The 16,002-nt window shown below is 42.8% G+C and overlaps 1 protein-coding gene across 3 annotated transcripts; it reads left to right on the top strand.

The window, feature by feature from the left end:
* The first annotated feature begins 10,230 nt into the window (after positions 1-10,230).
* On the top strand, positions 10,231-15,532 carry LOC104609421 (uncharacterized). Of its 3 annotated transcripts, none has more exons than XM_010275729.3 (3): positions 10,231-10,669; positions 11,124-11,371; positions 15,228-15,532. In XM_010275729.3, exons 1-3 carry the CDS (start codon positions 10,531-10,533, stop codon positions 15,453-15,455), a joined length of 615 nt encoding a protein of 204 aa, XP_010274031.1. In that variant the 5' UTR covers positions 10,231-10,530; the 3' UTR covers positions 15,456-15,532. The 3 variants fall into 3 exon arrangements, with proteins under 3 accessions (XP_010274031.1, XP_010274033.1, XP_010274032.1); XM_010275731.3 differs by having other exon boundaries at positions 10,234-10,669; positions 11,145-11,371; XM_010275730.3 differs by having other exon boundaries at positions 10,240-10,669; positions 11,127-11,371.
* The last annotated feature ends 470 nt before the right edge of the window (positions 15,533-16,002 follow it).

Raw genomic sequence — 16,002 nt, 5'->3', positions numbered from 1 at the left:
GCTATATTCACCGAACCTCAATAGCTCTTATGTTTTAGAAGGTTTTAATTGGCGGAAATCAGTAGAACCAAGCTAATCACCCCCTCTTGAATTAGGCTACTTGGGCTAACAATATTTAAGCTGCATTTGGCTTTCCTTATTTTAAGGACTTATTTCCTTTTTACAGTTAAAATGCTTCTATGAACATTGAATTTTTAACCCTCCAAAGAAGATAAGTCCTTAAAATAAGGAATGCCAAGTGCAGCCTTAACGCAACCCACAAATTGGCTTGAATGACCAACAATATTCATACTACAAGAAAATGGATCTATAGCTATTGCAATATAGCTACGGACACAAAAAACCATAGCTAAAACATAGGATATTGTAGCTAAAAGTTAACTTTTTTAGCTACAATCATTTTGTCCGTAGCTAAATATTATATTATCCGTGGCTAAAAGTTATTTATAGCCACAAATTTTAGTTATCTGTGGCTATAAGATGTAGACAAACGAAATTAACCTTTAGCTACGAACTTATTGTCCGTGGCTAAAAGGTATTTATAGCTGTAGCTACGGATTTTAATTATCCATGACTATAGGTTATAGAAGAACAAAATTGCTAGAGTGATCATTCCAACCCAGCTGGTCCTAGAAATTCCAGTCTTAGGCCTAGAAATTTTGTGTTCAGGCCTAGTTTGAGCCCAGGCCCATACCAATATAGTAATATTTTGGGCCCTAGCTCGAAATACATGTATGTATAAAAACTTCCCTCTTCCCCAATAGTCGAATTTCCTCCCTTCCCCCACTCTCGGCAAAACCTTGTTGTGTTGCGACATTATCTTATTCAGGTCCTAACGACCAAAATCTAATATTCAGTCTATAACACTGATGACCAACTGTCAACATTGACCTTTCTTCACTAATGACATAGAGACAACAAACACACTACAACCAAAGGTATGGGTCGTGGTATATTTGGTGTTTCTTTTTTCGTCTAAAAAAGAAAGGTTATGCCACAAGCAATGAAAGTTAGGGGTATTCAAATTTGGTTACCAAAATGAAACCCAAATCAAACCAAACTGAATAAGTAAATTTGGTTTGATTTATTTGATTATTGGTTTGATAGTGGCTTAGTTGTTAGGATCTCTAACCATTGTAGCAAAGACCTGGGATCAAATACCGCTGCCACTAAGGTTAGGGGTTAAGGGGACAGGGGATGGGCTACCCCCCGTTGTGTAGCCCATTGAAGCAACATGTGTGTGTATATATATAGTGATATATATTATTATACATATTAATATTAATATATTATTAACAAGTTTATAAATATTAATATAAGTGGGTCCAAACCAAATAAAAAACTGAACCAAACTATATTAAGTTCAGTTCGAATCAATCCAGTTCATAAGAATAGATAAATTGAAATGCTATTTAGGTTCTTAGTTCTAACCATATTGAATTGAACCAACTGATTGAAAATCACTAGAAATTTGTAGTTAAAATAATTTATCGAATAACAAGTAAAAATCATTAAATAATTAAATTTTTTAAAATATAATTAAATATTTAATAAAATAATAAAATAAAATATTCAACGAAGTTGTTAAATAAATGATTAAACAACTAATGAGATATTAATATAATTAAATGACTAAAACATTAGTGGCTTAGTGCAATTATATTAAATAAATTTATTTTTCTATAAATGGCTGAGATTGAAAGGAAGTAAAAATTTGAAAGACCGCTAAAACTAATTGATGTGAACTCTCTCCTGCACACAACAAACCCTTTCCCTTTCTATTATTCAGCTTCTCTCATTTGCATCGAAAACCTCCTTTTCCCTCTCATTCCCTATCTTCTATTGAGAAAAATGCAATATTCATTTACTGAACCTGTTTGCTAGTACTCATGGTAGGTGTCAAGATATCTCTTAGTACTCATACTAAGAGATATTTTGCATACATAGATCAGCATAAATAGATGTGGTTTCACCATGTGATTCATGGTTTATTTTTAGATATTTGACCAACCAAATATTTACACAAAAATAGTATAACAAATATTCTCTAGAAAGAAAACTTGATTTTTATGTTTGGAAAATCTCAGTTCACGAATTAGGGAACGAAGAGGAGAACTCGCCGAAGCTGAGGCTTAACAACTTTTGAAGTCAAGCGCATCCTGGTGGACTCGGGTAGCTCGGTAGACATATATTCAAAGACACCTTCGACAAGCTGCAGCTCCAGAAAAGTGACCTAAAGTCGACAGATACTCTCCTGGTAGGCTTCAGCGGCAAGGAGGTTAGACCTCTCGGGCAAGTCTCAGTACCTGTAGAGGTCGGCACATGGCCGAATATCATGAGGTTCGAGCACATGTTTCTGGAGTCGCAACTCCCTCTCCTTACAATGCCATAGTAGGTTGGCCCATTACGCACACCCTATGTGCGGTAGTATCCACCTACTACCTGGCAATGAAGTTTCCAACGGACTATGGAGTGGGGGTTGTGCGAGGTGACCAGCTCGAATCTTGCAAATGCTACGTAGCCGCCCTCAAGGGGAAAACCAAACTAGCGGCTGACATCGAGCTCGAGCGGCCAACGAAGTATGCCGACGAGCGAGCTACACCAACAAAGGAGACGGTCCACATCCTAGTCTCAACTGATGATCCAACCCAGACTCTCCAGATCGGTATTTCGATTGAGGAGCCACTTTGCTCTCAGCTGGTAAGCTTTTTATTAAGAAATTTAGATATATTTGCTTGGTCCGCGGCAGAAATGCCTAGAATAGACTCTAAGATTTTAACTCACAAGCTAAATACCGATCCCTTAGTTAGGCCAGTTAGACAAAAAAAGTGCAACCTCACCCCAGAACGCTGGAGGATAGTCGATGAAGAGGTCGGGAAGCTCTTAGCGGTAGACTTCATCAGGGAAGTCCATTATTCGAGCTGGGTAGCAAACTCTGTTTTGGTAAAAAAGGCTAACGGTAAGTGGCGAATGTGCGTCGATTACACCGACTTGAATAGAGTCTGCCCAAAAGACTGCTTCCCGCTGCCCAAGATCAATCGCCTAGTGGACGCGACCAAAGGGCATTAGTTGTTGAGCTTCCTGGATGCCTACTTTGGTTACAACCAAATCAGGATGGACCCTACTGATGAAGAAAAGACGACCTTTATAACTGAGCTCGGGTTGTATTGCTACAAGGTCATGCCCTTTGGATTAAAAAATGCCGGGGCAACCTTTCAAAGACTTGTAAACAAAATTTTTGAGCCATTAATCGGCAATAAAGTTGAGTGTTACGTTGATGACATGGTCGTGAAGAACCGGTATTCAAAATTTTTGTTAAATGATTTGCAAAGTGTTTTCCAAATTTTACAAAAATATAATATGAAGTTAAATCCCAACAAGTGTGTCTTCGGGGTCACCTCGGGAAACTTTTTGGGCTACATAGTCAACTGATGTGGCATCGCAGCCAACCCGGAAAATACAAAAGCCATCTTAGATATGAGAACACCCCGCAAATTAAAAGAGGTTCAGAGGTTGAATGGCCGGATAGCCGCCCTGAGCCGTTTTATGCCCAAGTTGGCAAATCGCTGTTTACCCTTTTTTAAAGCCATAAAAAAGAGTAAAGACTTCGAGTGGACAACAGAGTGTCAGCTCGCCTTCAACGGGGTAAAAAGATACTTAGCTAGTACCCCGGTTTTGACCTGACCCGAGGAAGGGGATATTTTAAAGTTGTACCTCTCTGCGAGTGATGAGGTGGTCAGCTCGGTACTGATCAAAGAAGTAGATTGGGTCCAACGACACATCTACTATGTTAGCAAAGTTTTGCAGGATGCTGAAACTAGGTACCTGGAGATCGAGAAACTGGCATACGCGCTAGTCATAGCAGCTCACAAGGTTCGTCCGTACTTCCAAGCCCACACCATCATCGTCCTCACCAACAAGCCTCTGAGACAGATCTTGCTCAAGGCAGAGGTGCCTGGGAGACTGACAAAGTGGGCTATCGAACTAAGTGAGTACGACATCCAGTATGAACCTCGGACGGCTATCAAAGCCCAAGCCTTGGCCGACTTTGTGGCAGAATGTACATTTAGTACTGCAACTCCCGAACTGACCGAGCTCGAACAGACGATGGAAGCATCAACCAGTGCGGCGTCGGTCCCGATCAGAGCAAGTCCAACCTGGGATGAGGAGCCCTGGATTCACCACATCGATGGCTCATCCAACCAACAAGGAAGCAGTGCAGAAATAATTTTGTACGGCCCAAGCGAGGTGAAGCTAGAATACGCACTTTGGTTCGGATTTGCGGCCTCAAACAACGAAGCAGAGTATGAAACATTGGTCGCCAGGCTCACCCTAGCCAGAGAGATGAAGGCAAAGCACCTCGTCATATGCAGCGATTCTCAACTCGTAGTCAACCAAGTCAGCGGCGAGTATGAAGCCCGCGACCCCACCATGGCTGCTTACTTGGCCAAAGTTAGGGAGACCCTACGCGGCTTCATCTCTCACTTCATCAGACAGATTCTGAGGTCCGAGAATGCTGAGGACGATGCCTTGTCCCAACTAGCCAGTACAAGCTCCAACACCATGCGGACCGTGTATATAGAGGACTTACCTCGGCCTAGCATTCTCGGGGAGGCAGGAGAGGTCGCTCCTGTAGAACAAGCAGAACCGAGCTGGATTGACCCACTTGTGAGTTACCTGCTTCATGGGACCCTCCCTGTAGAATGCAATGCAACCCGAAGGGTAGAGCGCCAATCAGCTAAGTACGTCATTATAGAAGAACAACTGTATAGAAGGTCCTTCACGCTCCCCTACTTGCGTTGCTTGCGACCCTTAGAGGTCGAGTACGTACTCCGCGACACCCATGAAGGCTTGTGCGGCAGACACTTGGAGGGCAAGGCTCTCGCATAGAAGGCGTTACGACAGGGCTACTACTGGCCCACGATGAAGGTAGATGCACTCGAGCTCGTCAAGAAGTGCGATAAATGTCAGAGGCACACTAATATCCACCACCGACCTGCTGCCGATCTGAAATACCTCACTAGCTTGTGGCCCTTCGTGCAGTGGGGAATCGACATACTTGGCCCATTCCCGCCAGCGACATGACAGAGGAAGTTTCTGGTTGTAGCAGTAGACTATTTCATGAAGTGGGTGGAAGCTGAACCTCTAACAACAATCACAACCTGCAACATACAAAACTTCTTTTGGAAGAAATAGTGTGTCGCTTCGGGCTACCTTGGGTACTCCTCTCTGACAATGGGAAGCAATTCGAGGATATAAAATTTCAGAATTGGTGTGCCGAAATGGGAATTCAGCAAAATTTCACCTCGGTGGCACACCCCCAAGCGAACGGGCAAGCAGAAGACACTAACAGAGCTATACTTCGCGGACTAAAAGCTCGCTTAGCTCGAGCCAAATGATTGTGGGTAGACGAACTGCCTAGTGTACTCTGGGCATACCAGACTACCATTAAGATTGCCATAGGTGAGACTCCCTTTAAACTCACTTAGGCATATCGGACTACCATCAAAACTGCCACAGGTGAGACTCCCTTTAAACTCACTTACGGCATAGAAACGGTGATCCCAGTAGATACACTATGCTTGGAGGCCTACGACGAAGAGATGAATGATGATGAGCTCCGTACTAACCTAGACCTGGTGTAAGAAGTATGAGACCTGGCATACATTCGGACTCCAGCTTACCAATAGAGAGTAGCTCGGTACTATTACGCCCGGGTCAAGAAGCGACACTTCCGCATCAGCGACCTGGTTCTTCGGAAGGTTATGGTACCTAAGCCCGGTGTCGGTAAGCTCGGACCAAATTGGGAAGGTCCATACCGAATAAGACGAGTATGGGAAGGTACGTACGAGCTCGAGACTCTGAAAGGGAAGCAAGTACCTCGAGCATGGAACATCAGCAACCTAAAAAGATATTACTTGTGATCACCGAACTGGAGAGAGGACTACAAGCACTCCCAGGGGTCCAAGGGCCATGACGCCAAGCTGACATAAGACCTCGACACTACGATAAGTCCCAGTCGCCTCTTCGGCATGGGCAGATAAGTCTCAGTCGACTCTTCAGCATGGGCGGATAAGTCCCAGTTGCATCTTCGACATGGGCGGATAAGTCCTAGTCGCCTCTTCGGCATAGGCAGATAAGTCCTAGTCGCCTCTTTAGAATAGGAAAATTGGTTTTCATACCCAAGGCATAGACAGCTCGGGTAAAAGCCCTACAACGTCTAGTCCACCTCGGCATATAACAACAGGTTGATCCCATTTGAGGTCAGGCCCGATGTCTCGACAATAAGGGATAACCGACACCTAAGCAAGAAGCCTGTGCGCAGACAGGTCGGGTATATACCCTACAATGTCCACCCACCTCGGTGTACAATAATGCGAAGTTACCCCTACTCGGAGTCCAGCTCGTTAGCTCAAAAGTTTGGGGTAACCAACACTTGGAAAAAATCTACTTCGGTTATCCCTACTCGTAGTCCAGCCCGTTAGCTTGACAGTTCGGGGCAACCAACACTGACATTTTTGCTCCTATGTTGTTTAGTTTGCCAGTTCGGGAGTTGTTTATACTTAGAAAGTTTTGCACAGAGATAGTCAAGATGCTTACATTTCATTGATGTAAAGTTTGAGAAAAAAAAATCCACTATGAACCGAACTCGGAGGCTCGAGGTATACATCATAAAGGATCAAGGAGAGGCTTCTAGTCATCTCGTGGCTCCTCACCCTTGTCGGAGGCTTTGGTAGGAAGATCCGTCTTCATGCAGCTCTCACCAACACCGGTCTCACCATTGGTAGGAAGATCCGTCTTCGGAGTCCAGATCTTTAGCAGCTTCGGCGGCCATTTCCTTTGTGATCCTCGAGGTAGTTATGGCACTAAGATCGAGTTGGGGGAACTCACGTTGGGTCAGCCACCTACTAAGCTCGAAGCCTCTGCGGTAGCTCGCCGTCCCCACCTTGACCATCTCCCTCCGGTACTCCGCCGAAGTCTTGTACTCCTCGATGGCCTTAACCTTGGCCTCCTCCACTACTTGAAGGAGTATCTCAGTCTGCTCCTTTGCATGAGCCTCAAGGTTCTCCACCTCCCTCTTCAGTGCTGCCTCCCGCTCCGCGAGCTCCTTCTTCTCGGACATCAACAGCGTGATCAGCTCTTTCTTAGCCTGTGCGTCCTTCTTCAGTTGGTTATTATCGTTGCGAGCTAAGTTCAGCTCGATATGGGCCTTACGGGAAGACTCCTCGGCTGCAAGGGCCCACTTCATGTTCACCTTGGACTGATAAGCCAAGGCGTGGATGGCGGAGTTCACTTGCCAAGAGAAGAAAACAAGCATCAGTACATGAAAAGCTAAGTACAAGATCGAAGGAGAAGATAAGTCAGAAAACTTACCACCATGCAATGGGTAGCCGCTCGAGCTCCGAGCTGAGCAACCGGCAGTTCGGCCTAGCTAGCAACCTCCTCGGCATACACTGCGCTTTTGCTCTTGAGGAGGCCATATTTCGGAGTCAGAATGCTCTGAGCTGCGTCATCACTGCCTGAAGAAGCGACAGCTGCAAGGGCGGTCTCCGAAGACGTCGCCTCCTCGAGCGTGCGGGGCGGGGAGAGCTTACCAGATTCCTCCTCAACCATGTCTATCATAGGAGGTTGCTCGGCAATAGATGGCTGCTCGGGCTCTGGAACGGCAGCTGGCGGGGACTCAACGCGAGCTCTTTTTGAAGCTCGCTTCTTCTTCCCCTTCTTCATACTCCCGAAGAGTTCAGTCGCGGGGATGTCCATGATAGCTGCAACAAAAACAAATTGTTAGAAACAGTACCGAAATAAAACAAAGGAAACACAATAAACAGTGACCTACCAGGACTCAGGCCGGTCTACACGAGCTTCTCCTCAGTCACAAAGTCTACGAACTTTAAGCCGAGCTCCACCCAAGATCTGAGTGCCTCCCTTGTCTTCAGGTCCAACTAGACACCAGGGTCCTGGATGGCTGCCCTCCAATGGGTTGGGAAAGGCCACCCCTCAGTGTTACGGACCACAAAGTAACGCCTTTTCCAGGCCGGGACCTTGTTCAGGAGCTCGTGCAAGAGTTTGTAGCCCGGACGTGGTGACAGGTAGTAAGTTCGCCTGTGCTCGGGCAGAACACAGGACGAGTTCTTTTTAATGGAAAGAATAGAAGAGAAGATGTCGAGGTCGAGAGGAAGGTTGTAGTCGTGGAAAAGGGAGATTGTTCCTACTACATTACGGATGGAGTTCGGGTGCAACTGGTCTATGGTTATGTTGAACAACTTGATGACTTCGACTATCATGGGGTGAAGTGGAAGTCGAAGACCAGCTATGAGCTGTTCCTCAAAAATCATGATCTCGTTGTGACCGTGCTCCCAAGGGAAATTACCTAAGGGGATACTATACACAAGGTTATTGGGAAGTTTGTACCGGGCTAGGAGCCTATCCACCGTCATTGTCGACGGGCCGAAGTTATCTAGCACCCGACCTCGATGTGAGGTGGAAGCCAGGTCACCAGAGGCCTCTCGCTCCCCCCGGGGTGAGTCCATCTCAGGAGGACCACGGACTGCATCCTGACCCGAAGTAACCTCCTAGGCAGGATGAAGATCTATGGCCTGAGCCAAAGTACCCACCTCGGCTCCAACGGATTCACTGCTCCCGTCTAAAAGACTATCAAAGCTAAAACTAGACATAATGGAAGACACGAAATCGAAAAAGAGAGCTAGGGGAGACTCACCAAAAGAGAGACCGAACTGAAGAAAGGAAGACGACCTCGGGAAGACATCAAACTAAAGGACTTCGAGCACGACCTCAAAATGCGAATTATCAGACTTGTGGCGAAGAAAATGAGTCCCTTGCCCCCTATTTATAGCCATTGTATCCGGGAATCAACGGTTGAGATCGTCACGATCCAATGGCTCCTAGGAAAACAGGTTACACGACCCTCGAGGTTGAAATCGGTTTAGCGCGTGTTTTGACATCCGTGGAGTTTATAAAACGGCTTAACATCCACGCGTACACCTGACGCAACCTGGGTTGTTGCCAAGCGGCCGTGCTGGTCTGACCAATGATTCACCTGTCAAACCGCCTAGACCTCGTACCAAATTCACCTGTACTCGTCATGAACTCCCCGTACCGGGTCGAGACCCCTGGCTCGGGGAGTGGGGGGCAATTGATGAAGGGTGATTTGACCCTGATCTAGCGAAAAGGGGACATGTGGACACGACCTGACAGAGAGGGAACAACTCAGCCTAGCAAGTTTAGTTCGCAACAATTGAGCTCGGGCATTCAGTCACCTCAGCATAAGGCTCACCTCAGCATTCAATCCAGTTCGGAACTAAAAGACTGAAGTACCAGCTTGGGACCAACAACTCGAATCGCCACATAACTGATTCCCTCGTAACCAACTCCAGAAGTCTCTCCAACAGATCCCGAATCTATCGAGATCACGATGAGCTAATAGATCTCGACTTTTCCGAGATCACGATGATGACTCATCCCGACTCCACCGGAGTCGGAAGTGGAACGATAAGCCTTACCTGTATATTGCTCATTCGGAAGCAGAACGAACTCTATCTCCACACCCTGGATATCCCGGAGCTCTTTCGTGAGCTCCACAACTACGCTGGTATATAAAGGCACCAACCTCAATGGTGCAAGGTACGCGTGATTTTTCTACTCTGTAGCTCTCTAGCTCTCTAGCTCTCTAAGCTCTCAAAGCTTTTCAGCTCGCATCAGTTTACTGACTTAAGCATCAGAGCGACCTCACCGGGTTAGCCACCCTGGGTTCTCTGATCCTTTCTTGCTGATTCACTTAGCTCGCTGCCCGACTGGAAGCCAGATCACCCTCCAGCAGGGAGTAGTTAGATCGCGCAATATATATATATATATATATATATATATATATATATATATATATAAAATATGTATACAAATATTATACATTATATATATATATATAAATATATAAATATATATGCAACATTTACACACTTTTTACGATGCCGATCGGTTGATCATTTATAAGTTTCTCCGTTTCTGGCATCATAATCCAATTCTTTTACATGATGCGACGTCGCAAAGCTTTTATCGTGGATTTCGTGCTACCACCACCCACACGAAATTAGGTGCCTCAGAAATCTAACATCTGAGTAAACTAATATAAAGCAAAGACTTGACCTGGAGTGGTCTACGTCTACTTTTATGTCAGTTTTCTCACTCGATCAAAAGCCCTGCATTTTGTCTTCGAAATTCTTTGACTCGAATCAACAGATCGTCCCAGTCACGTACGTAGTTTCCTTGTGTCTTCCTTGTATCCATCGAAGAAACTAAACTAATGTAGGAGGGAAGCAGAAGAAGGTGGGAGAGGAATGATTCTATTAATTGATATTTTGATTGGGTAGGCCCAAGTCGGAAAGTGTGGCAGCGAATAAAGTGAGTGTGATTGATTTCTGGGAATCTAACGCAGAAGATAATCTCTTCAACAAAAAACAATTCAAGAACAGGATCAAGCCTTGATCATCGGAGGCTAGAAGAAGGAAGAAGATAATGGAGGTGTGGGACGAGGATGATTTTCATCTGCAGAATCCTGCAGGTGAGATTCCTGAGGTTGCATACTGGTCAGGAGAGTCTGGACTGTCGCTGCCTGCGCCAGCGCCATTCAGAGACGACAATATTTCTGATCATGGTAAAACTCTCTCTCTCTCTCTCTCTATGTATGTACTTTATCTATCTGTCTGTGTCTGTTGCTCTCATTTCGGTTGTTTGTTATTCCTGATGAAGGTTTCAAAACTTGGGTTTGTAGCAAAATTCTCGTTTCTAATTAGGATTTTTCACTTCATTCCCAAGTATCCTAACCTCGTTTTAGTATTGCTTCAGTTCTCTCTCTCTCTCTCTCTCTCTCTCTCTCTCTCTCTCTCTGCTTGGATTCATTTTTGGTGAAAATTAACCAGAACATAGAAACCAATAGAACAAAATCTAGTCAGTTCCTCTATAGCGACTTGGTTCGTGGTGAACAATGCTGGGTTTTTGTTTGTTTTTGATATTCTTTTATATCTTGCTTTAGATATCTTATTTCTATTGTGGTTGCGAGAATTTGATTCTGCAGTTGCTCTTCACACTCATCTCCTGACTTTTTGTAGTAGAAACTCGTTTGCAATTAGGTATCAGCGAATACTCAAGGATCAGACTGCTGAAGGAACTCGACGCAACAAAGAAAGATCCTCTGAGTCATTGCAGTTGTGGGCCTGTGGGCAATGACATCTTTGAGTGGCAAGGAGTGATCATGGGGCCAGAGTGTACACCCTATGAGGGAGGATTATTCTTTTTATCCATCCATATCCCTGAGGATTACCCCAACAGTCCTCCAGAGATCAAATTCAAAACTAAGGTAAGCATTTCTTTGGCATTTGTGGGAACTATGTATCTCTTGGTATTAAGTCCATAAATCACATTCTAAGCAGAGAGGTTTGAAATATAATATGCCTAATTCTTCAATAACCTCTGCATGATTTTGCAGCTTTGTTATTGTATTTCTGTATTGAGGTTTGAACTTTTGCCGCTCTGAGTACACATGATTGAACAGGGTTAAACTTGCAAATGGCTTCACAGTCATTCTTTTATAAATTAATTGATAGTTTCTTATTTTCTCAAAAGGAATCATGAGGTTCTAGACTATCCATAAATCCACATCATCCTTCCATCCATAGGAAAGATCACAAATGAGCAGAAAAATAATCCTTTTTATACTAAATTATTTTTATTTTTTGGAGTCATTTTTTAAGTAAAAGATTGTGAAAGCAGGGTTTAGATGGAAAAAAAAGCCTTTATTTTGTATGGTAATTTATTTCATACTTTTCTTATTGTCAATGTAATTAAGAACCAATTACCATTCTATGACTATTTACCTTTTCTAGTTCATGTGTAACTTCTCAGAGTATGATGCATTCTAAATGTTTCAAGATAGTCGAATCCATTGTTTCTTTTGTATATTGTAGTTCTTTGGACTTTTGCAGAGATAATGTATGGGGGGGGGGGGGGCATCCCCACCATAGACAAGGAGATGCAGTTTCACTATTAGCCTGATTGGGAGACAATTTTAAAAATTCATCTTAGATATCGAGTTTGGGATTGTTTGCACTTGTTTTCCTTTAGTGAAGATACAATATTGCAGTAATGGAGTTGCTATGGGTTCTTCTACTGTTGCCTGCGAGGAAATATGAATTACTCAATTAATATGTTGCAGCTATCAGTCACGATCCAACTGCAACTTAACTGGACCAAAGAAAAATTCAGCAGAAGAAAAGTGCTCTCAGTAATTCAAGGTGCCTATGTGTTAGTTATAAGTGGAAAACCCTTTTTTCATTGACTATCTGAAGTCTTTATTGCTAAGGTTGAAGTCACTTAAAATTATAAAATGGAAGCCAGCTGGATGTGACCTGGCTTCCAGTTGGAGGTGAGCTGGCTGCTCCCAGTTGGAGGTGACCTGGCTTCCAAACAGACGGCGGGCTGAACCTTTAAGGATATCAGAGAACCACGGGATCCTAACCCGGCGAGGTTGCTCCAATGCTTAAGTCAGTACTCTCATAGCAGATTGCGAGCTAAAAATCACAAAGTATGAGAGCTAAAATATGCTTACTTGCCCCCCATGTCATTGGGGTTGGTTCTCTTATATAGTCATTGTTTGGCGTGGGCTTCACACAACATATCCGAGATTTCTGAGAAGTCGTTTTAAGTGGTCCAAGATTCCCTGAGGTAACTGCCATGCACGTTGACCACCCTTCGGATCGTTCGACACGTGGGCCAACTTCCAAGGATCGTGAAAGTGTTTGGATATGCAAACCGAATTCGTCGGCGAGCACGTCTTGAAAGTCGCTAGGTCGGCGCATGTGCCAGGTCGCCAAGTTGGCGCCTGTGCCAGGCTGCCAGGTCACGCCTGGGCCAGGCCGCCAGATCGGTGCCTGTGCCAGGCCGCCAGGTCGGTGCTTATGCCAGGCTGCTAGGCCGTGCTTGTGCCAGGCCGCCAGGTGGGACACCATCAACTTGGCTAAGGCAAATTATTGCCAAAGTGATTCTGAATGTCACCTAATTGTTCCGAGGTACCATGTGTCACAATATAATTGGAAGGCCAAATCCGCCCTCATCAGAGTTGCTATGGATTCTTCTACTGTTGTCTGCGAGGAAATATGAATTACTCAATTAATATGTTGCAGCTATCAGTCACGATCCAACTGCAACTTAAATGGACCAAAGCAAAATTCAGCAGAAGAAAAGTTCTCTGAGTAATTCAAGGTGCCTATGTGTTAGTTATAAGTGGAAAACCCTTTTTTCATTGGCTATCTGAAGTCTTTATTGCAAAGTTACAAAGTGGACGCAACTATTTAATGGAGCGTTATCAAATGGAGCTTTATCAAATATAGAAACTATTTAATAATATTAATTTATTACCTCCTTTCCATGATTGGAACATGGAAGAAATTTAAATAGTCATAATCAATGCTTAAGAAGTTGAAGGTAAAATCAAACATGAGAACAAAAAGTTACAAAGCTTACTGAGGGAACTGTAGTTGTAAGGTAGTGGCACAGAGGATAAGAATTTCTTTGTTTTGTTCCTCCTCCTCCTGAAGATATTGTGAGAATTCAATTTAGACATTGAAGGAAAATTCCGTTCAGTTAGAAAACTGGTTTATGAATTCTTAAATATGAGATTATCATGAAAAGACAACATTAGATGGAGGAATGCTAGCAAACAAGTTTATTAAAATCTTGGATAACTTGCCTTAAAGACATGGTAGGACCCATGGAAAGGCACACTACAAAACAAAGTTGGATATGTCTTTTCTTGGTCCCAGTGTGTCTGTAGGGTAAAGAAAACCAGTAGTAGTATAAACTTGTTATCTATCAGGTATTAGAGGACAGTTTTGGCATTTGTTTGTAATCTATATACATCAATCAGTTCCTAAATTCTTGAACTTGATCTTGTGTTTTTGTTGTCACTGTTGTTGTTGTTGGTCTAGATCTCAGAGATAGAAGTGGATTGTTCTGATATGACATACTCTGTGTTATTAATTTCTACTAAACAGGAAAGCATTAATAAACCTGATTTTGAGATTGAAGTGCAATCATATTTATGAGAGAAAGCAGATATCTCAAGAATTTTAGGATGTCTAACTGTATCTGTGAAAGGTAAACTTTTTTTTTTTTTTTTCTGAGAAGGATTTAAAACCATTTTCTGTTAATACCAAAGTTCAGTACATGATTGTGCTGCAAGTTAAGGTATAGGTGCTCCTGCATCCATAATTTTCCTCTTGGAAAAATTACTAAGTTCTCTAATTAGGCCATTTGAGGCAGACATCTTGCATGACAGGAAATTGTATTGCAAAGCATTTTTTTTCCAAATGCCATTGAAACTTTTGTTCTACATGTGTTTTTCCCTATATATTAGTGTCTCTGGAGACAAATAAATAAGAAATAAATTACAATCAGAAAATCTATGTATTTATTAGGGAAAATTTCCAATTAGTACGTTGTACTTTGGCTCGAGTGACAATTTGGTCCCCGAACTTTCAAAATGTGACAATCCAGTACCTGCCGTTAACCAGTCCGTTAATCAGCCGAAGTGACATTTGAAAAGTCAAAAATGCCCTTCGAATGCCATCTAATTCTCTTTATCAACCATCCAAACATTGACAAAAAAACTGAACAGTCCCAAATCCTAGCCTCTTCTATTCAAAAAAGTTGGTGACTGTTTAGAAGAATTTAGAATTTGGGACTCTTCATTTTATTGTCAATGTTTGGATGGTTGATAAAGAGAATTAGATGACATTCTTAGGACATTTTTTACTTTTCAAATGTCACTTAACGGCTGATTAACGGATTGGTTAACGGCAGGTACTGAATTGTCACATTTTGAAAGTTCGAGTACTGAATTGTCGCATTTTAAAGTTTGGAGACTGAATTGTCACTCGAGCCAAAGTACAGGGTACTGATAAGGAAATTTCCCTATTTATTATTGGCTGAAGTACAAGGGTTTGACTATAAAACCGGAAAGACTTCGTATCTAAAAAACTTGTGATCAATTAAACGGTATCATCATAAACGTATCAACCAATCAGGTGGTATTTATCAAAATTCATGAGTGGATTTTGATTGGCCAAAGCTCCTCTGGTACCATGTCTTTCCAGCATCATAGATTTTCCCCAATTGGTATTGATTTTTCTTTTCAAATGCTATTCTGTGGGTTGTAGGTCATTCATCCAAATATCGATGAGGATGGCACCATCCATCTAGACATACTGTGGGACAGATGGACTCCTGTACTGACTATTGAGTGGGTGTTACTGTCAATATGCTCACTTCTTGCTGATCCAAATGCAGACATTTCTTTCAATCCAATTGCTATTCTATACAGAAATAATAGGGAAGAATATAACAAGAAAACAAAGGAGTGGACTCGGAAGTACGCTATGTGCTGAGTGAATTGCATCTTACTGAACATTTTGTACAGAACATTTTACATGCATATATAGCATATATAAACAATTGAAAATTACTTTATATAGGCTTCAGAGACTAGGACTGATGGACTACCTTACCCATAACCCTTTGGATATACATACAGTTCAGTGATGTATGTGAAAATATACAATGGAAGGCCTCTCTTATAAGAAAAATAGGCAGTTTTGGAATGTAGATTAATTTGTTTGAGTTCCTGTGGTTTTACCAGTGGATTACAGTTTCTGTGTATTTAACTACATTCTCCAGAAACCATTTCGATAGTCTATTTAAGCCAGAAAAGCTCATTCTATACAGCTTCGGTTCCAAGCAGGATCTACTACAAACAAGAAGTGGATAACCCAACCTAAAAATGTCCGGATCGGATTGGGATGGGCTGAAGTTTGGATTAGGGTTAGGGTAATAAATATGAATTTGACTTTGGTTCACGTTAGGTTAGGATTGAGGCCTTGAAGAAAAAAATGTTAAATAAATATGTATGTATTTATGTATGTAGGCAAATGTTTT

This window comes from Nelumbo nucifera, chromosome 3 (assembly GCF_055504915.1).
Source record: "Nelumbo nucifera cultivar China Antique chromosome 3, China Antique-T2T, whole genome shotgun sequence".
NCBI classification, from domain to species: Eukaryota; Viridiplantae; Streptophyta; class Magnoliopsida; order Proteales; family Nelumbonaceae; genus Nelumbo; species Nelumbo nucifera.
This window is presented reverse-complemented; position numbering and strand designations above follow the sequence as displayed.